Source organism: Neovison vison, chromosome 12 (assembly GCF_020171115.1).
Source record: "Neovison vison isolate M4711 chromosome 12, ASM_NN_V1, whole genome shotgun sequence".
NCBI classification, from domain to species: domain Eukaryota; kingdom Metazoa; phylum Chordata; class Mammalia; order Carnivora; family Mustelidae; genus Neogale; species Neogale vison.
In genome coordinates this window covers 116,610,329-116,633,128 of record NC_058102.1, presented here as the reverse complement: position 1 = coordinate 116,633,128, position 22,800 = coordinate 116,610,329, and the positions used below count along the sequence as shown (strand labels likewise).

Sequence of the window (22,800 nt, the reverse complement as noted above, 5' to 3'; positions counted from 1 at the left end):
CCTCCACCTGCTACTCTCCCTGCTTGTGCTCTCCCTCTCTCTGACAATTAAAAAAAAAAAAAAAAAAGAAAGAAAGAAAAAAAGAAAAGAAAGTAAGATGGAGGGCTTGGGTGGCTCAATCTTAACTCGAAGGCTCAGACCCTTAACTGTAAGTGTCTGCCTTCTACTCGGGTCATGACCTCGGGGTCCTGGGATCAAGCCCTGCATCAGGCTCCCTGCTCAGCGAGAAGTCTGCTTCTTCCTCTCCTTCAGCCCCTCACCCCTGCTTGTGCTCTCTCACTCTTAAATAAAATCTTTTTAAAAAAGGAATATTTGTGCTTAATTATTGCTGATCATACAGTACAGAAAAGTCTTCATATTAAATATGAGGAGTCCTAAGAACTCAGAACATATTGCCCCATTGGCAATATGGTTCTCCTCTGGCCCTACCACTTCCAGCCAACTAAGGACACAGGTAAACAACTGACTATATAGTCTAGGAACAAATCTGTTTAGGAGCCATTACAGACCAGGCTCCCCATCCCCCCAGCCAAGAAACTACACACATAAATTAACAACAAAACAACAACAAAATTCACACAAACCCAAAACCCCAAGTACAAAGGATTCAAGCCAGCACATTTTTTTTTTTTTTTTAGAATATCAGAAAGCTCAAGACAAATGGAACAGGGTTAGCAGCAAGCTGTCTCTCATTCACACACCTACATGCATGTGACTTGGGAAAATATTGCGATATTCTGTTGAGATGGAGAACAACTATAGGGAAGACATGGAACAATTTAGAGTCTTGAAAATCTTTGTAATAAAAAACCCTCTCTGAGTAGGATCTCTTTGAGTAGGTTCTTTCCAAAACATTTTGGGAAACCGTCCTCAGCATAAAGTAAAAAGTATCTAAAATTCAACCTGTCAAAAGGTTGTGGGGTAGAAACATAATGGGTACAATATTACAAATGTCTTTTGACTACTTAAAATGATTATTCACCAATGCTTAACGAGAATCACTAAACGTACTCTGGATTAGAGCTCTAGATAATTCAACTTCCTTCCGTGTGTGAGGGAAGAAAAAAAAATTGTATCAATCTTTCTAAAATTGCCAAGTCTCTCTCTCTCTCTCTCTCTCACACACACACACACACACATATATATATTTAGCTATGTACATATTTTATGGCAAATGTATATAGGAGTGCCTCCGTATTTCTTAAGAATAGAAAACTGTTTCTCTGAATCTATGGCAAGAGAAGAACTGGCAAAAAAGCTTTTCCAGAACAATTCCTCAAAAGAGATGAATCTAAACTGGGGGGAGGGGGGAGGAGACAGAGGTAATCTTCTAAGTCTAAATATAAGTTATGTTTCACTTGTTTTCCAACAAGGAAACCTACTTAATAACATCAAACAGACATTTAGAAACCTCCCCAACATGCCTTTAATGTATTTTTGCTTTGTTTAGGTTACGTACATAATTCTGCTTCTATAAGAAAATATAAGTGGTTTTTGCTCCAGATACACAACATGTTAGTTTTACGTTGTCCTCTGGGTTGCTAAATCGTGTATGAAGGGACATTTACTTTCTCTGGGCAACGTACATTCAACAGGGTATTGTTTAAAAGAGATCTTATGCAGAATGTACTTACATTGTAGGCATCAATAATCAACTGAATTACGTTGCTGGAATTTGCAGATAATGTTCCTACTGCTGACTTAGGGATCAAATTTTTCAGCTCCTGAAATTAAAAGATAAAAACTGTGAATACAAACACTATTCATTCAACCGATGAGCACTGACTGAATATGTTAAATACTGAAGTACAAGCACCCTAGACAGTCTCTAAATAACGTAAGGAGTCAAACCTGAAAAAAACTAGTCTTCGATGTAATTAAAAATAGAAAGCACTACTGTAAAATCCAGTCTGTCTGGCTAGTAACACTTTCCCATATTTCAATCAGACATATTTTGCTTCCACACACATATACTTACCTTGTAAACAGGCTGAAATTCTTCTGTAACTGCAAAAATTGTCTGAATGTTATTTTCACTTAATTTCTGGACAAGGTGAGCAATAGAAGGATAATCCTACAAAATGAAATAAAGTTTAGTATGTAATTACATCCAATGTATTCCAAGTTTTTCAATACTTTTTCAAAGTGATGATTTGCATATTTAACTGCATTGCTTATACAAGGCTGCTTGAAATAACACAAATAATTGCTGAAGTGGGAGGTGTGTGCATGTGGGTTTCTAATCTTCTATCTTCATATATACACACACACATACACACATAAATCAACTTCCACAATAAAAAGGTGTTAAGAAGCAAGATCTATGCTTATTAAGTGTTAGAACAATAAAATTAAAGAACTGCCAATAACTATAGGTTATATCATGAATCACCAAAATTCACCAGGTTTAGACTTCTTCTAGAATTTGAATAATTTGCCAATCTTTGTTTTTGGTAAAAGCAGAGTGCCTACTTCCAAAAATCTTATATAAGTAAGAGGAGGAGTACTGGACTATACAAATCATCTGTATGGAAATAGTACCAAATTTGCTATGAAATGATGTGTGCAAGGGAGAAGACACACAGCGATGAGCGGAGGCATGGAGTGAGAGTGTCCAAGCAGCTGCTTTCACCTAATGAGGCCCTTGTCTACGCAGCAGGAAACAAGCACAAAACCACATCTTCAGACACAGACACTAGCTTCCTTGCACATTAGGTTAGGGCCTGTACTTACCAAAATAACAAACCCACAAGCCAGTCGTCCACACTGTATTTAGTATTAAACACCAAAATCCCACATAAATCCATTTAATATGTAAGGAATTCAGCACTCACATAATAATGGCTCATTGTGTACATATCATTTTCCAGGTGACACTGTCCATCATTTGGTAAAACAATGCCACCAAGTTTGCCATCTCCGGCAAAGTGAAACCCAGCATCCGTGGAAAACACCAGCAGCCGTGTAACATTCCTCCAGCCGATCAAGGACTTGAAAAGAAAAAGATTTCAGTTTATATATCCTACCCACAATCACTGGGCATGAAGCTTTCATCCTCACATAGGCTCCCACTGCACTTTTAACCTCATTCTAGACCTTCCCCGTAGCTTGTCTTTTTGCGGTGCTAACATTCGTACTGACACCTGCACAGAGACCATGGCAGAGGGCTCCTCCATCCCCCAGGAAAACTGTGTCTTGCCTGTTTGTCCACTTCTCTCAGCTCTTTTTAAAAAACTGTATCTTTTATTTTTTTTTTTTTTAAAGATTTCATTTATTTATTTGACAGAGAGAGATCACAAGCAGGCAGAGAGAGAGGAGGAAGCAGGCTCCCTGCTGAGCAAAGAGCCCGATGCGGGGCTCGATCCCAGGACCCTGGGATCATGACCTGAGCCGAAGGCAGCGGCTTAACCCACTGAGCCACCCAGGCGCCCCAAAAAACTGTATCTTTTAAAATCAGTATCTCCCTCCCCGAGCACAGGGTAAGCTCACTGCATGTGCGGCAGGGACCACATCTGGCTCTGCTCATCATCATACCTCCAGGGGCCAGCATAGGGCTTCTTCACACACAGCAGGTGTTTAATGGGTGCATAAAAACGTCTCAGCCCATTCCGTACTTCACCTTACTACTCCTCTCATGTTCCCATCCATCCTTCACCCTGCTTTTAGCTTCAAAAGTACATACCTCCTTTATCAAGGCTCCACATTAGGCCTTCTTTTTTAACTAAGAAGAAATGATCTTCTCCCAAGACCTGCCCTGCTTAATTCCACCCACCATGCCTCCTCGGTACTATTTATTTGTTCTTGTACTTTATTCTCCTCCGCATTCAACAAAGGATTTAAGGGGCACCTTTAATAAAGGGGCACCTGGCTGTCTCAGCTGGTGGAACATGTATCTCCTGATGTAGGGGTTGTAAGCCCCACTTTGGGTGTTGAGATTACTTAAAAAATAAAATCTTAAAAAAACCCAATAAAGTAGCAAAAAATCCTTCTCTCTCTATGGTAAATTTATAATTGTATTTGTCTAAATTTACTCAATACATCTGTGTATAGCCCCGTAATACTGTAAATTCCTTGAAGGCAAGAATGGAGGGCACTGATGCCGGCGATGCAAGCATTAGGACGCTGCATCTAGAGAAGCAGGCGCAACGGTTGCTCTCATCAGCATGGTAAACACAGAAGGACGGCAGCGGCCGTGGGTGCTATGGCTTGTTTTAATCCCACAGACTGAGGCACAGATGGAGCAGCCCAGACAATGTTCTCTCCACACTGAGCTGCTAACAGGATCATGAATCAATAGCTCCAAGAGAAGGGTGGCAGGCAAGGCACTACCTGGAATATTAGTCTTTCTTCACCATTAAAAGCAGAGGCTACCCTTTGACAACTGTCCCAGGGAGAAATCAAAATTAACTAATACAGGGGCGCCTGGGTGGGTTAACCCTCAGTGGGTTAAAGCCTCTACCTTCAGTTCGGGTCATGATCCCAGGGCCTGGGATGGAGCCCCACATCAGGCTCTCTGCTCAGCAGGGAGCCTGCTTCCTCCTCTCTCTCTGCCTGCCCTCTGCCTATTTGTGATCTCTGTCTGTCAAATAAAATCTTTAAAAAAAAAAAAATTAACTAATACAGTACTTAATATTTGCAGAGAGCCTCCTGGCACTCTGCAAATACCGTATTTAAGCTCTGCATATTAATTAGTATTTAAGCTTCCTAACAGTCCCATCAGGTCTAGCTAAAACTATCCCTTCTCATGGAGAAGGAAACCGCCCTCCAGTGGGACTAAGTACATTGTCCAGACTCGGCGGCAATGGGACAATGTGAAACAGTGTCGTAACAGTCTAAAAATGGTTCTCTCAACCACCACAACCGTATTGTTAAACCACATCATTATCTTGGATGTAGCTGTACCTTAGCAAAAACTGGTTGAGGAATAATCACTAAAAAGCACCTAGAATCAGGGAAGGTCTTCTAGGGAACAGGGATACCACAAGGAAAAAAAAGGGGGGGAATGAGACAGAAGTAGGTACTTAAGACAAACCTTATTTACCTCACAGTGCTCTCTAGTTTGAGCTGCAGCTGTGTCATGAAAACGTCACCTCAAAATCTTCAGCTGCTAAATGTGTCATAAAATACTACCACTAGTCTAATGGAGATGAACATGCCACTACTAAAAATCTTCCAATTAAAATGATTACTAAGCTAGGACTTCTCAAAATCTAGTTCTCATATAGTTTATAAACTAGGATGCAAAAAGTTCCTGCTTTTTGAGTCACTAAGACACAGGGAAGACATCCTTCAGAGGTGACAGGCAGAGCAGAGCCCACTGAAAGGAAATGGCACCTGAGACGCTGTTCTAGCTGGGCTATCTTGGTGCTTGGCCAAGCATAGCTCCACCTTTGTCTGGCACAAGCTGGAGTCAGGACACCTGCGCCTCTTCTAAAAACCTAGAACACCAGCCAAAGTACAACTACACCGCCGCACTGTTTCAAATGGTGAGCATGCTGGCTTTCAAGATCCTATGGAAATGAAGTAGCTGCCCAGCTGAAATAGGGGACATAATGATTAAATAAGCTTTTACAAAGCACCTGTGTAGCTTGAAGGAATTTAAGGGATCAAATTCTGTACTCCTCTGAGATCATGAAGCATGATTTGGTAAGCAGGTAAGTTCTTCCATCCTCACTGATAGTAAAACCACACTTATAATTCATACAAGTAATGTTCCTTTGTAGGAAATGAATGCACTTACTCCACAAACCGCAACTTGCATGATGGCATCAAAGCCACCTTCGGGAGAATCCAAATTTCCAGATATGTGCTGTTTACCAACAAGTTCATTAAATACTTCCCCTTTATCAGTAAGACTGAGCACATTTTTGTAGCTAAATGGGCTGGTGCAGTTCTGTTCGCTTGTGCAAGGGTTCCTCAGCTTGGCTGGTGTTGTACTAATATAAGGCATCACAGTTTTCTCCACAAATGAGCCAAATCCTGTGAAGAAAAAATGCATACAGAGAGATGGATAGATGGATGGGCAGACAAACTTGCATTAAAAAGAATAAAGTTATGTTACCACATGTACATCAATCTTCCATAAGAAATAAGACTTTAATAATAAAGTTTGGAAAAGAGATCATTATAATACGAAAAATCCAGGGCTGAAGAGAGATTATTACATTATTATTAGAGATTATTAGATTATTATTAGGCTGTACAGACAGGTGTGGCCATATTAATTAGTAATGGAACAGAACTGGAATACTCAACATGCTTAAAAAGTAATTCAACAAATGAATGAATACGCTCCTATGAAAACAAGCATGCATTTCATTATCTACGTGATATAATCTGTGTTAAGTAATATAACAGCATAAAGTAAAAGAGGAACAAGGAGGCACAAAAATTGCAGATATGTGACAGGAATATCAGTTTCCCCTCTGAAAGAAAAGGCTAAAAACTGGCCTATTTATTTCACAAGTATACAATGAAGAACAAAACTGCCAGGACTTATACAAATGAAAATTACGAATGTTCCCAATAATCCTACCAATTCGGAAGTCTGAAGTAATCCTTCTCATTTCATTCATGAGATCTGTTCCGAGACTTTTAACATTCTCCAAATCATCTTTCATAGAGTAGGAGAGGTCCATAAGGTAGTAGAGATCAATAGGATAGTCTTCAGCTCTCTTAAATTTTAACGTAAATATCTGTGGCTCCCCTAATTAAGCAGAGATTAGAAAATGAAGTTAGTTGCCAGCAATCAAAAACAAATGAGGAAAAGCAAACTGGATTTACAAACTGTATTATTGCCATAATTTTTATAAGACCCTGGGAAGTCCGCTGGCTAACTAAACGGGTGTGTACTCAATCTCAACAAACACTTACCACGCCAACCCTGGGCATGCAAGATGAAAAGGACAACACTCCACATGGGCAAGACAGACAGAGAGCTGACTTAGAACTATGACCAAGGACAACAAATAGATGGGAGAGCATGCATCAGACTGGGCTGGGTGAGACAGGGCACACTACAGCGTGCACCTGAGCTTTTAGAGACCAAAAGTTCTAAAAACAGTCTGTTCCCTGTTTATATACGTAAGTGAACAAGATCATCTGATTTTTACTTTCAAAAACATGGCAAAAAAAAAAGTTTTAAAAATGAATGACAGAGACAAGAGATTTGTTGAGAAACTACTGCAAAACTCTTAGGGGAAGACAGGAAGATCCGAACCAAAACCATAAGGAATAAGAAGGGGAGAGAGACACAAGAGGCGTTAAGGTAGAATTTGCTCAGGAAACAGAGGAGAAAGAGGATGTTTGGGTGAAAAAATCATTGCATGTTACTTACAGATATTTTCTATACAGATTTCTAGTATGCAGCTGGGTGAATGGGTTTGGGGCTTAAGAGAAAAGGCTATGTTACAGCACACAGATGGTTTTAATGCCATGAGAGAAAAACCAACAATGAAGTGGAATGCAAAGAAGAAGGAAGTAGAAAGACACCAAAAGGAGACTGGAAAGCAATGTTAAAAGAGAAGAAGAAAAACCAGGAATGATGAGCCAAGGAGAAAAGAAAAACCAGGGAGAAAAGAACCAGGAAGAAGAAGAAGAAAAACCAGGAGTGATGAGCCAAGAGGAGTGATGAGCCAAGAGGGAGCATTTCAAGAAGTTCAAAGGTGTTACTTGGTACAAGAAGGTTAAGGGAAGGGCAGGGGGGAAGGGCCTGACAAGAGTCTATGAGGTTTGGTGGTTCAAGGTGAAGGCAGAGCTTTGTCAGAAGAGGTTGAGAAGCAGGCTGAACAGTGGTCAAGAGGGGAACTCATGGAGACAATGACTGTGTACCATTCTTTTCAGAGAAAAGGGACAGACACTGGAAAGAGTAGGAAAAGAGCTTGTTTTCTTTTTTCTTTTTTCAATGCAAGACTGTCAGAGACTCTTATAATAGTTTAATATGTTAATGACATTAAACATATACAAAGAAAAAACACGAGTTAGAACAGTGTGTTTATATTAGGTAACTGTACCACGGGATGGACACTTTTATTTTTAAAACCCATTAAATATAATACTTTCTCTTTCACAGAATTTCCTTCAGACATTAGGCAACCTTCATTATTTCAAGTATATGTGTCTAACAAATTGTTATATCTGCAAAAAACTTCCAAAATTTGACATATTCCACATTTCTGTTTGAGTGCTGGTCCATATGTGAAAATGAGCCCTATAAGGAAAACTCAAAAGAGGCTTACATAGTCGTCAAAATCTCAAGCTGAAATAAAAGTTGTCATACAACTTGATTTCTGTACCTGATCGTAATTGCAAAACCAACTGCTGAGGTTGGATCTGAGTAATATCTTCTGGCTGGAGCTTCTCTGCTGTTCCTTTGCTACGGTTGGTTACATTTTTATTTTTCTTTATATCTTTGGAGCCTCTGGGATTTTCTATGTCATCTGGATGGCAACCCTTCTTTTTTAAAGCTTCTAAATCATCACACCGTGCAGAAGTAGGCATTCCTTCTTGTAAAAATGTCTAAGTGACACACAAAATATAGATATAAACAATAAGAATAACGGTCAAACATTCTGAGTAATCATAATTGCATATGTGCAATTAGAATGCAAAAAAAATCAAGTGACACAACTAACATACTTCATTTCTGGTTTTTAAACAAAATGCTCCCTTCACCCCAATCACATGCTCTTATTTAAAAAAAAATGAACTCATTCTCTAGAAGAGTAATTCCTTTATAATTACTATATTACTAGTAATGAATTACTTTAGTACTATAGGGTTGACCTAAGTGTACATTTTAACTGTCCCACCTTCAAATTCAAAGTATCTAAATCAAAGAAATTCTTCAGTGAAAATCACACAGTCAGCATGCTTAATGGCCACTAATAAATAATGTATATACCCAAAAAGTCCTATATAATTCTCTCATATTATGTAGCATTCTCCTCACATTATTTTGAACAACTCAGTGTTTAGGGAAAACATATTAGCCTGAAGGTGTTTCAGTGAATGATGCAATTTTTATAAAGGAGACTGAGAAATTTAACACAGAGGTAGTAAGTATTCCTGGAGACATGAAAAAATTTCAAATGTTGGTTATTACTTTAAATAAGGCTTTTAAAATTCATTTTGAAAAACAATAATCACAGTGGTGATTACATGACAATATGAAACAGTAATCAATAAAATCTGATCACATGATAAGGTCATGAGTATATTTCCATAGAGTGCATTTTAAAGTATAAAAATAAAAAAGTCTGAGTGCTATATAAATGCTACTTGTGGCTTGGGGTAAAACTTCCAGTAGTGATACGATTTCAAAATGTGTTATAGCTCCAACTTAGATGGAAATAAAAATTTTATCAGATGACTGAAGAAGTATCTTAGTGAAAGCAAAAACACTGCTGTTAAGATGGATGCAAAACCTTTGAATTAAAGTTTTTCATGAAATGAAGGAGTGGAGAAAAACAATGGCATTAGTGTGTGGGTATATGTCACTTTTAGACGTGTACCTATAGTAATCAATTATTATAATAGACATGTGATTATTTCACAAAGATCCCTACAAATTTTGTATGTAGTTATACTAAGCCAAAGATTTCTTTTTTTTTTTTTCTTTTTAATCTTGACATTGGGAAAATGAGGAAATGCCTTATATGCTATTTTTTCATGCCTAAGTGAGGATTAGTTGAATCAGTTATTTTGAAGGGACACAACACTAATGAGAGCATTTATGGAATTAGAAAAACAACTAGAAGGGAATACAAAGGGTCAGATTGTTCAAAGCTGAACAACTTTTACATATCATCAAACCCAAAATATAACACCAAAGCACAGGAGCCTAGCATAGAAACTTTCAAGACCGTAACTCAAATAAAATTTCACTAAACACATTCCAAAATCATGCCACAAATTTCAAAGACTAAATTATTTAAAGAACAGTTTGGCAAGTTAAGCCCTTCCTGAGACAAACTGAATTCCAGAATACCATTTTTAGGAAAACAAAAGTATCACTGGAAAAATTTTGAAGTAACAAATGAAAAACCTCTGATTTTGTCTTTTGTATGGTCAAACCATACTAAGTATCTGGTATTTAACCAGTTTAGTTACACCTACAAAACAGCTGAAATGTATAAAGTCCAATGTCTGAGTAAAAATCAACAATAAACCTTTGAGCTTCCGATATTATTCACTCTAAGAATAAATTACATTTCCTCGAATGACTTCCCAGTACTTCCTGTTCTGACACTCATGCACACGTTTATTTATCTAACATTTGGTAGACTTTGTGAAAGGAATCAAGCAATGTACACAGATGACGAGAGTGAGTAAAATTTAAACCATAACCTGAACAGGTTTTTATTTGGGATGCAAATCAATCCTATATTAGTTCTAACTCAGATATAATTAGTAAGATTAGCTTACACCTCTCCCAAAAAAAAAAAAAAAAAAAACACCTCTAAAAACAATCAAATTAAATGGCTAGGGATTTGGAGAAGCTATTATAATAGAAATATAATGCATTTATAATAGAAACATAACGCATGCCACAAGGGTGAGCTATATATGTATTTTAAAATTATCTAGTAGCCACATTAAAAGAAAAAAGAAACAGGAAATTAATTTTAACAATATATATAAAATATTACCATTTCGACATTATTAATGATTGTTTTTTCATCATTAAGTCTTCAAACTCCAGGATACATCTGAGGCTTATAGCAGTTCTCAATTTGGACCAACGTGGAACACGTTTCAAGTGCCCGACTGCGACATGGGCCTAGCGGCTACTGAATTAAACAGCACACCTCTACACCATCACATAGTTGATACCTACTCAATAAACATTCAGTGAAAATTCTTATCTAACATTTCCCAAGGATACAATATTGGATCATAGTAAATGACTAGAGAATAAATGGAAAGGCCTTGAACAATTTTACTTACTGAATTTGTACACCATCCACAATTTGGCCCTGCTTGTATACATTCTCCACATGATTTGGCATTTGCTTTTAAACATCTATTTTCATCTGTTAGGACGAAGAATAGACAACTTTACTTGAAGTTTCAAGAAAGAAAACAATAAAAAATGATTAAAATGACAAAATACAACACATATAAACCTTAAGTATGAATAACACAACATATGTCATGTATTGTTACACATTATATATTATAAATATGTATTACATTATATTAATAACGTTTAAAAATTGTTAATACACTGATCCAGACCTACCCCAAAGAGGTGATGTTATATTACCTTGGCATAGAGAGCCATGAAAAGATAGTTAGCTTTCTTGTCTTCTATAGCAAAGGCTAGGTACTGGTACTAGTAATCTATACACTCTTCCTTTCTTCAAAGGCATAATTTTAGGATCTACTATGTTGGACAGTCATAACTATCTGGAGTTTTCTTACAATTGCGTAAAATACTATTTCCTTTAAGTCATACTACCACACCCATACCCACAAAAGCATCTGCAAAAGATTTCCCTTCATTTTTAAGAAGGTAAATACTTAAAGAGCCCATATTCATCCAGTCCACAATCCCATGATTTTTCAGGCTCTATGTGGTAAGAATGTCTCACATTTCTTTGAATCCACCTAAGGATCAGCATGCCTTTCATGTGGTAAAAGCACTAACATGGACTGTCTCCAATGTGTCTGCTCTGATTATAAATCTAACATATATTCAAAATAAGAAAATTTGCAAAATACATAAAAGCAGAAAGAACAAACTCAAAATCACCCATCATCTACTCACTAAGGGATAACTACTGCTAACATTTTTGTATATTTCTTTCCAGTCCTTTTTCTATGTAGATTTAAAAAAAAAAATAGCAAGAAAGTACACATATAGACATTATTTAAATAAATTGAGAATATACATTTTGCATACTATTTTTATACTTAATCCTAAGTGTTTCATTACAAATTCTTTAAAAAATGGCTCTTGATGATTATATATTTCATTATCTTAATGTGTCCTATTTGATGTTGGACAAATTTAGATTGTTTCCATTGTATGCATGCGTGGTTTCCACACATTTGCTCACAATGCACGCATGAACATTCCAAATACATGTATATACATATGTGCACATACATGCACCCTTCTGAGGACCATTCTCACAGTGGAAAACTCTGATCCTTTCCTTAGCACAAACTAAAAAGGAGAATACTTGAGTTGGAGAGTATTCATGTTTTTAATATTCTCAGTATACACTAATTTCTATCCAGAAGAAATATTCAAATTTATAATCCTACAAGCAGTATACAAATACCATTTTCACCAAACCTTCGACAAACACAAAGTACTTTTTTAATATAAAAAATCTTTTGCTCATTTAATGAATAAGTTAGAATATCAATTCTATTGTCAGTTATTTAAGTTTCATTTTTATCAGATTTTACTGACCATATCTTTTATACATTTTGTTTGTATCTTTAGCAAATTTTTTTTATCATGTTCATCTATTTTTACTGGATATCAACACATGCTAATCAAATTAAACCTCTGCTTAGTTTCTCATCTTGTTGACGGTATTCTGACATCCAGACACTTTGGGTTTTTATGTTGTTGGTTTTAGATCATCAACTTTATCAATAATTTCCTTTAAGGTTTTTCTTCACTTTTCCATGTAGTTAAGTCCTTCTTATTCTAAGATTAAATAAGTGTTCTATGCAATGTATTTTCTGAAATTTGGAGAAGAGAACTGCAAATCCATTATTCCAGATGTGGATGCACCATGGTTTGTAAGAGGATTAAATATATTTTTTGGCTTTGTTTCATTCCTCTTCTAGATCACGCCAACATTTGGCAAGACTTTTTCTTTAAAGATTTTATACTTATTTGACAGAGAGAGATATAGCAAGAGAGGGAACACACGCAGGGGGAGTGGGAGGAGAAGCAGGCTTCCCACTGAGCAAGGAGCCCAATGCCGGTGATCCCAGGACCCTGTGATTCTGACCTGAGCCGAAGGCAGACACTTAATGACTGAGCCACCCAGGCACCCCTTTGCAAGACTTTTTGATCAAGAGTAAGAACATCTTCTAGAAAGTGAGTTGTTCCTGGTTTCAGTTTTTTAGATAATAATGGGTTTATTTATAATCCACCATTTTACACACTCACTTTATTTTCTTCTAAATGTGTTACACACCTTTGCTTTCTCTATGCTCACTTCAACACTCTATTACAGTCTCAAAAGACCTTTCTGTTGTGTTCTGTATTTCTACCACTTCAGCATTTCCTTAGCCGGCCCGCCCTGTTGCCCTGTCGCTGTTCTGGGTGGCAGCAGTGAGGGGCTGGATGTTGAAGGGTCTCTCAGGCCACTCTAAGAACCTTTACCCCAAGTGAAATTCGGCCCTTGGCACAGCTTTCAGAAGGAGCAGTATTTTGCAGTTTAGACTTGCTCAAGAATCTAATTGGTCAAAAAGTAATACAAAACACTAAAATGAAAAGACAACTGAAAACTTTTTTTTTTTTACCTGCTTGGCCAAACACACAGCAAACTGAACCAATCAGCCCAATCCAGAAAATCAGCTGTAAATTCATCTGAAATACAAAATGTACATTGCTAAATATTAAGAAAATAACAAAAAACAGTAATACATTAAACACAAAACATTCCTACTCACCTTATCTTCTGTTGATTTTATAAATATAATCCCTCTCAAACCATTTCTTCTCCAATCCCTCTCTATAACTCTTTCATCCTCCCCCTCCCCTCCCCAGTTACCTCACCTGTCAATTACATTAAATTAATGTCCACACCAGATCCCTAGAATCCATTCTCACCTTTCTCCATATCAAATAGATTTTAATGTCTAATTAACAATGCTCAAAACGTGTCACGTATTCCCAAACACTATAAGAGCCTGTAAACAGTCTTTGTGCCATGGAATCGCTATGTCTATTACCTCCTGTGGCTCCCAGGAGGTAACAGCCATATCCAGATGCTGCAGTCACATTAAATACTGCAGGTCAGTCTGAGTGAACTTGTCAAAATCCAGATGGCTCAACCCCCTGCTTACAACTTTTCAATAATGTCTATTTCTCCTCGGGCTAAGGCCAACATCCTGCCCAAGGCCTGACTTAATTTTTGAGGTTGAGCTCCTGTAATTAGTTATCTTTTTTTAATAAAATAGCGTCTATGCATGAGATTAGTAAAATATTTAGTTCAATTCCCTGTCATCTCTAGATCTACAAACTAGACTAAAAAGAAAAGAAAGAAAGAAGGAAAAAGAAAAAGTACAGGAGGGGAGCCTAAAAAGACCGACACGCCTAAAAAGACTGACAGGGGTTTGAGTTGTCTTCTAGAATCTCTAAAGAAAAATTAAGTAATCTGTCTATTATCGAGAATCACCCCAACCTGCAGCATTAGGTATAGGACAATTTCCTGTGAATCAGTTTTTCACAATATTGATCTATACTTACTTCAGCTACGGCTCCAGCCACAGCTCACGAACCCTATCCTTTCACTGTTTACTGTTCTTGGACTAGCAGCCAGTCACGTATAAATATCTGCCTCCCCCACAAGAACACATAAAAACAAAGAGAAATATGGTAAAATCCCCAAAAGTTAGCTTACTAGTTATCAAAGACATATAAATTAAAGCAATACGAGGTAAACCAGCAAGAGAAAAAGGCGGGGGAGGAGTTTTAACCCAACAAAACTACTGCAGATAGCTGACAGAAACCAGAGATGGCTCTATAAACTGGTATAATTTTTTGGGAAATAATTTAACCCGTATCAAAAGCGATAAAAAAAAATGTTTCTACCTTCTGACCTCGCAATCTAGCTATTATTCATCCTAAGGAAATAGTTAAAAATGTAAAAGGTGATAGACACACACAACTCATTTATTTACAACAGGCATAAACACAAATGTCTTCTACCCAGTAACAAGAAAACAGCTAACTGCATCAACCAGATGGGACTAGTAGAGTCATACAAATAAAATGTAGTAACAACAAAAGGTTGTTAGAATAATTTTGAATGCAAAGTACATATTTAGATGACAAGTATGTGAAAATAACAGTACATGAACATATAAAGTAACCAAGGAGTCCTAGAGATGACAGAGACTTATATGCATAATAATATAAAGACAATGGTGGGGGTGCCCGGGTGGCTCAGTCACTGAAGAATCTGACAATTTCAGCTCAGGTCCTGATCTCAGGGTCCCGGGATTCAGCCCTGCATGGGTGGGGCTCCATGCTCAGCAGGGAATCTGCGGTCACTCTCCCTCTGCCCTTCCCCACTGCTCTCTCACTAAATTTAGAAAAAAAAAAAAGAAGAAGAGGAAGACAGGGACGCATGGGTGGCTCAGTGGTTTAGTGGCTTCCTTCCCACTCAGATCATGAGCCCAGGATTCTGCGATGGATCGAGACCCACATCAGGCTCCTTGCTCAGCGGGGAGCCTGCTTCTCCCTCTCCCTGTTGCTCTGCCTGCCTGTGCTCTCTGTCAAAAAAAAAAAAAAAAAACCATAAAAAAAAAAAACTTCCATTCTAAGATGCCATTCCCACAACTCCCAAAGAGTGCTTCAAAGCTGTGCTCAGAGCACCCCAGATTCCTGTGCCTCTTCTGCTGTCAAATGTTAAAGCTTTCTCTGGGGGCTTCCCCGAGAAGGGGAGTGAGAAAAACTTACGTAACCACACGCTCTACACTTGCTCAGAGCAGCAAGTCCCGCTATGCAGCAAGCCTACAGTTTTGTTTACGCACCACTTATAACTGCACCCAAAAGACCGTAACTGTGCAGAGTGTCACAGAAGTGGGACATGCCTACAGTTTGCCTTGTATGGCCTCTCCAACAGGTTTATATGCAATAAATCCATTAGACTCAAATTCTAAGCAATTCAAATAACATTACCAATTCCAAAGTTATGACAAAAAGGTCCTGGAACATGAAGACTGTGATGAATTAATCATCCGGGCAGTTTCACACACAAAAAAACAGAATAAATATTCGTCCCATATATGGGCTGGTACGGTTCTTCAGGACACTCCTCGGGCTACTTCAAGGGCCCTAGACTGCTCTGAAAAACGTTTTAAAATATTACACAACTCAGAGAATTACCATGAAGACAGAGTTAGGAGATAAGAGCAGCACTGTTTCAGGCAGCCTCACAACCTTAGGCCACCCACCTTTAAAACAGACTTTAAATGCCCCGTCTTCTCCTCCTCCTGTAAACCTTGACAAGTCGAAGATTAGCCTTCTGAAACTCCCTTGCTCTGGAAGGCCCCAAACCCAGAGGCAGGCAAAACAAGGCTTTAGTGTGGAAGAGCAGCTGAAAGAACAGGACGGCCGCTAAGAACAGTTCAAAGATACTTGTCAACTCTCCTAGGACTGGTCAGCACACTGGCAAGAGACAGACAGGCACCGTCATTGGCTGGTGACGCCTATAAAAGGCCAGGCTTTCCCTCTGGGAAGCAGAGAGGCCACTGGAGACAGAAGAAGACAGCAAAGAAGAATAAAGAGCAGCGAGGACGAGGCTGGGAAAAAACTGGGTTAGCAGTGGCTGAGGAGAGGACAGCAGGCTGTGCAGAAGACGCGGCACAGGAGACAGCAGCCTCCAAGACAACGGGGACAGTCCCTGAAGGTACTGGACATTCCTCCTGCATGTGGGGCGGGAAGAAGGATGCACCAAGAGCTCCCTGCAGCCTTTCCTCCTATGGCAGCTCTTCTCCAAGCGTGATCTAGGCAACATGTGCTTCAGATCTACCTGGATGCCAGATCTATCCGGGCACCTAAAACCCACAGGCTCAGTAGGCAGAATCTGTTCTTCTCTGATTCCCCAGCTTAGCAGTTTCCTACCATGGGCATTCCTCGAAGAACCTGAGGGGCTGGCAGAGAGAGATGCCTCCAAGGCATTATCCTGATCCTATCTTCAAAGGTTGTCTACACTGTTGTAGTTATCTACACTATTCTCCACTTTGTAATCTCCTACTCCCTCCCCAACTGGCTGTAATTGACGTCCACTTCCTACCATGCATGTGAAACTGCTCCTGCTCGTGCAAAAAAAATAACATTCCAGGCCTTCCACTACTCTCTGCATTCATTCATTCAGGCAAAAATGCCGTGACTGCCTACAATAGGTCGCCTGGAGAGATACATCCATTTCCCATGCACAGAATCTACACACAGCACTTAATCCATTTCACCATTCTTTCTTAACCCACTCTGTTCTCTCAGGCTTTCCTGGTTTCTCCCCCACCTCTCTGGAAGTCCTTCCTCAGCCAACTTTGTCAGGTTCTGTGCCCAATCTGGAGAAACAAAAATCAGTCTCAAGGAATTTTCCATTCAGGCAAAAATACAAATGATTACAATATGATGTGATGGTTTCTGTAATGAAAATAAGGAAAAAGTGCACTGAGGACACCAAAATCGGCCTGGCCAAGTTCAGTGGCTTCATGGATTTGGCAAAACAGGCAGGCAGATGAAGAGAAATGTTCCAGGCAAGAGGTTTGTAAAATGCAAAGCCGTGGAGTCCTAGGAAGAATTACAGTAACTTCTTTCCAATCTCATTTCTAAACATACATGCTTGGTGACCCCCACTCCCACCCCCAACCCAACTGGGACTGTCTCACTTTATCTGCACAGAAAAAAAGGTTAGAAAAAATATATTTAAGGGCGTTGGGTGGCTCAGTCGGTCGGGCGTCTGCCTTTGCCTCAGGTCATGATCTCAGGCTCCTGGGATGGAGCTACACGTTAAGCTCGTGGCTCAGTGGAAAGCCTGCTTCTCCCACTCCCTCACCCCCTCCGCCTGCTTGTGCTCCCTCACTGTCTCCTTTCTGTCAAATAAGTAAATACTTTTAAAAATATGTATGTATGGGGCGCCTGGGTGGCTCAGTGGGTTAAAGCCTCTGCCTTCGGCTCAGGTCATGATCCCAGGGTCCTGGGATTGAGCCCCACATGGGGCTCTCTGCTCAGCGGGGAGCCTGCTCCCCCCCCCCACCGCCCACTCTGCCTGCCTCTCTGTCTACTTGTGATCTCTCTCTCTGTCAAATAAATAAATAAATAAAATCTTTTTAAAAAAATGTATCTATATTATACACACACACACGTTATAGTTTAAGCTGGTCTGTGGGATGATTATTTTCTCCCTGTAATTTTCTTTTTTCTTTTTTTTTTTTTTAAAGATTTTATTTATTTATTTGACAGACAGAGATCACAAGTAGACAGAGAGGCGGGCAGAGAGAGAGGAGGAAGCAGGCTCCCTGCTGAGCAGAGAGCCGGATGCAGGGCTCCATCCCAGGACCCTGGGATCATGACCTGAGCCAAAGGCAGAGGCTTTAACCCACTGAGCCACCCAGGCGCCCCTGTCCCTGTAATTTTCTATGGTAAGTAAAAATTACATTATAATCTTAAAATAAATTTTAAGAATCTTAAAATCATGAAGGCTGAAAAGAATCTTAACATACTTAAGCATTTCTGAGACTAAAATTGTAAGCAAAGTAGGAGGAGTTGGGTCACAGAGAGCCTTCAAGGCCACCCCTGCTCAAAGGGTTTAGATTCTACTTTGTAAATAGCAAGGAAACCAGGGGAACAAATGGGCCAGGGTAGCACACGATACAGACATGACAGAACTCTGCAAGGCAGAGGATGAGCATCAAGCTAAGAGCTGCAAAACAAGGCCTGCTTTCCCTGCCGGGGCTCAGCAAACACCGAAGGCACAGAGCAGCAACGGACGAGGATGAGAAGACAACTGTGGGATTAGGAGGCAGCACAGCTTGGAAAAGGAATCACCCCTTTCAAACAAAGAAGGCAGAAGGAGAATGATGTCAGAGGAGCATATAATGCCTCTGTTTTAGAACCCAGGAAGGTGAGATGCTTGAGGGACTTCTAGGAAGGTTACCTACAGGAAGGTAAGACATAGGTCTTGATCTCAGGAGATAAGTCAGGGTTAGAGATGACAGATTACCCCAGAACGGCTGCCACAGAGGCAGCAACTGAAACTATGAAAGTAGGAGGCCGTGAAGGAAAGAATACTCGGGAAAAGAGGCGAGCTCACGAGGTGAGGACCCAGGAGAGGGTACCTTGATGGAGCCCGGGGCATCCTCGGAGCAGAGAGGACTGCATCCAGCCCGCAAGGGAGTGCGTGAGCCTGAAGAGAGGTGCTTCTCTCAGTCGGTGCAGGCCGAAACAGCCTAGGTTAGTTCTGAACACAGAGCCAGGATGACTGCAGGGCGGGGAGGAGGTAGGGTTCCAGCGGGGAGGTCCTGGGTACAGGTGGCGGCATTGCAGAGCAGCACTCAGGGCCCGGACTTAACAAAGGCACCACTCCTCTGACTGGGAATGACTTGTTCACCCCCATCTTTCCTGATGGGTTCCAGGCTTCAAGAAGACAGGGCCTTGGTGTGTCTTGTTCTGAGACAGCAAGCACCAGAACCACTTGGCACAAAGTCAATGTTCAGAAATTTTTGCTGAACTATATTAAACTGTATGATGTTTTTTTCCAACATTACTCAGAAGCCCAGCAAAGAAGAGTTTCTCAGAATTATTTTGCAGACTCTCTTTAAATAGAAAACAGTTACTATAGACACCCTAGTAATACCAATTTTCAATTAATTTAGGTATATACAGCCAACTTAAAACCAGACGTAAAATGCTTCATGGTCCTGGCTCTTATACATTATGAACCAAGATTAACTTACACATACAAATAAAACTCGGCACCAAAATAATGACAACTCAGTTACAAGGTAGTCAACCAGATAATCCAGATGTTGGCCGCTTATAACCATAATTATTAGCACAAAAGCACAACATTTTTTATCAGTTCTGTAGCTCAAATCGCTGAGACACCTCCCACAGATCCTCAGACTCCCACTGGAACTCACTGAATTAATCCATTGGTTTCCAAGGCAAGTGCGGGTGGGCGGGGAGGAGGACAGGCTGTGCTAACAGCACAGAAGAGGACAAAGGCAAAGGACTAGAGATCAGGAGAGGTAGGTGAGAGAAAAAGGGGCTCCTGCACACAGGGGAGGGCAGAGCCAAAAAGGAAGAACAGATTTAACATTGCAGAGACAGGTAAAAAGTTCTAAGCGAGGATAAGCTATGGGCAATTACTTGAGTCAGAGTTCCTTCTGAAAGCAGAGGCTGAGACAAAAACAGGCCTGAAGGCGATTTTTATACAAAGGTGAACCCAGGGAAAGACAGAGATACTGAAGAGAGTGAACCATGACTGTCAATTCAGGAGACTTCTTTGCCATGGGGGTGCCTGGGGGCTTGACCTGGCTGAGAAGTTTTGAGAAGTGCCCAGAGAGTCTGTCCAGAGAAGGGTCAATGTGGAGAAGTACATTTACTAATTCCAGTCCCCACAGGAAAGTCTGCCCGAGGGTCACTCACTTCCCCCACACTTCCAAGAACTACGGGGCAACTGCCCAGAAGTCTGCACCAGCTTCTCGCCTCACCATCACCCAAGAGAATGCCCAGGAGGAGCCTGAGGCAAGATGCAGTTAGCCAAAGTGAGTCATAACACTAACTGCTCCCAGCGGCAGTGGCGGGAATCAGAGAAGAGGCCAGGAGGACGTGCGAAGGACAGCAGAGGTCTCTAGCGCAGTGCTCGAAGGCAACCAGAGTTGAAAAAGTCAAGAAAACTGCTAGACCAGAATATGAGAGGTATTACCTGCCTGTATTCTTGAAGACTCCTAATGATGGCAAGAACTGGGGAGGTGATTTAAGTCAGATACATACACTAAATCAAATATAAACAATCTTTGTTTTCAAAATTTAGTGTTTAAGATACAAGGAGCGCTTATCCATCGACTACAGATGCATGAGGCTGACTTGTCTTATGAATTGCCATCTCCCCTAGAAGTCAGTGCTCGGTGTTCTCTCTATATTGAGCACATTATCTTACTATTTAATAAATACACTAAAGATAAAGATGACTGGGGCGCCTGGGTGGCTCAGTGGGTTAAAGCCTCTGCCTTCGGCTCAGGTCATGATCCCAGGGTCCTGGGATCAAGCCCCACATCGGGCTCTCTGCTCAGCAGGGAACCTGCTTCCTCCTCTCTCTGCCTGCCTCTCTGCCTACTTGTAATCTCTGTCTGTCAAATAAATAAATAAAATCTTAAAAAAAAAAAAAAGATAAAGATGACTAAAAATATTCCAAGGTATCCCAAAAAAACAAAAACAGGAAGCTTAAGGAGGGCAAGCAGTATACCATAACATGGTAGCATAGAGCCAAGGGCACCAACTTGGAGCCAGAATGCCTGGATGCAAATCACTGAAGTAACTTAATTTGAAGGTTTTGCTTTTTTTCAACTATAATCGTAACCAGAAAATTTTGGATTCATGCACTTCGGGGAGAAACAAGATCTAGAAGAAAGGATATGCGTTAGAAATAAAATAACTGTAAACAAGATTAACATTCATTGTTATAGCCACTCAGAAACTTATCTGGATACAGTATCAAAACGTCATTATACTGTATGACAATAAGGTTTAATGAGATGCTATCATATTAGACACCAATTATATTAATAATATAATTAGAGTCTTATTTTAGGTTCTACGTCTAGGAAGGATTATTCTAATTAATGTTCTTTCTAACAATTTGTATGTAAAATAATAAGAACAGCAGAATCTCAGTGTTTTCTATTACTACATTAGACAAAATACAGATAATTCTGAACATGAGTATCAGAGACTACCTTAAAAAAAGAGATCACGGTAGGAGATGACATACCTAATAGAAATATAGGAGAATGACTCGAGGCTTCTTCTGCTAGGGGAAGTAAAGAGGAGAGGCTAAAAGAAAGGAAACTTCACTGAAAAGACCTCTCACTAGTAAAAAGGTGAATCCCAATACTGTGTACCAGTGGGATTCCAGCCATGGGTGGCTGCCCACTGAAGACTACAAAGAAAAAGAGGAAGAGTGGTATGCTTAAAGATCCAGGGTAGGCATACAGTGGGCACAGACAAATATAACACAATACACTGAGTTTTGAGGATTTAGGGTCATTTGTAACAAAAAGTTATCTCATTTTTATTTCAACACTTTCAAATGACTACAATAGTAGCAATAATGATAAAAATAATTATCTGTGCGGTTAGGAATGATATTACCTTTGGCTTATAGATGAGGAAACCAAATTACAGAGAGGTAAAATAACCTCTCCAGGGTCACACTGGTGGAAGGGAAATGAGACCATCTGAATTACATACAAGCTATCACCTGGTCTGTGCTTCATTAAACTCTAATTTTTTGAAGGCCTATTCAAGTCACTATTTAAAAAAAAAAAAAGAACATCCTTCCAGTGTGAGAATAGACTCACAGCATAAAAGTAGAAAGGGTTTATAATGTTCTGTGAGTTTATTTCTTAGTCCTTCAAACTGAATGGAGGCCAAGAAAAGTTAATTTAGCTTCAATACTGAGTACAATATTGAGTGTACCCATAGGTTTTGTGCCTCGATTTCTACAGAGGCGTTTTACCCTAGTATTACTTTTTACCATATTCAAGTTTACCTACAGGGTCATAATTCATTCCTTAAACAATAAATCATCTTAAGCACCTCCTCCAAACAATTTCGTTTTAGTGGTTAACAGCCTGAACTGTGTGCATTGTTCCCATTGTCAAAAACTGTACAGAATTATTTTAATCTCCACTCTAAACCCACCTTTATTCACCAAAGTGTGGTTTTATGTCCTATTCAAACTTCTAAATACACACGTATTTAATATTTTTAACACTGCCACAAGTAACTCACATGGCATTTCCTTTTACATTTACAGATAAAATCTTTACAAACTTTAAAGTACTGTATTTGTAGAAATTGAACAA

General features: G+C 39.6%; 1 protein-coding gene across 1 annotated transcript in view; it reads right to left on the bottom strand.

Moving 5' to 3' along the window:
• ITGB1 (integrin subunit beta 1) overlaps positions 1-22,800 on the bottom strand; it is a 46,101-nt gene that overhangs the window by 14,596 nt on the left and 8,705 nt on the right. Inside the window, exons 2-9 of the mRNA XM_044228851.1 lie at positions 13,495-13,561; positions 10,948-11,033; positions 8,295-8,517; positions 6,536-6,706; positions 5,741-5,979; positions 2,835-2,990; positions 1,979-2,074; positions 1,635-1,724 (exon numbers count right to left, since the gene is read on the bottom strand). Coding sequence (XP_044084786.1) covers positions 1,635-1,724; positions 1,979-2,074; positions 2,835-2,990; positions 5,741-5,979; positions 6,536-6,706; positions 8,295-8,517; positions 10,948-11,033; positions 13,495-13,561 — 1,128 coding nt within the window. The remainder of the gene's footprint in view (positions 1-1,634; positions 1,725-1,978; positions 2,075-2,834; positions 2,991-5,740; positions 5,980-6,535; positions 6,707-8,294; positions 8,518-10,947; positions 11,034-13,494; positions 13,562-22,800) is intronic.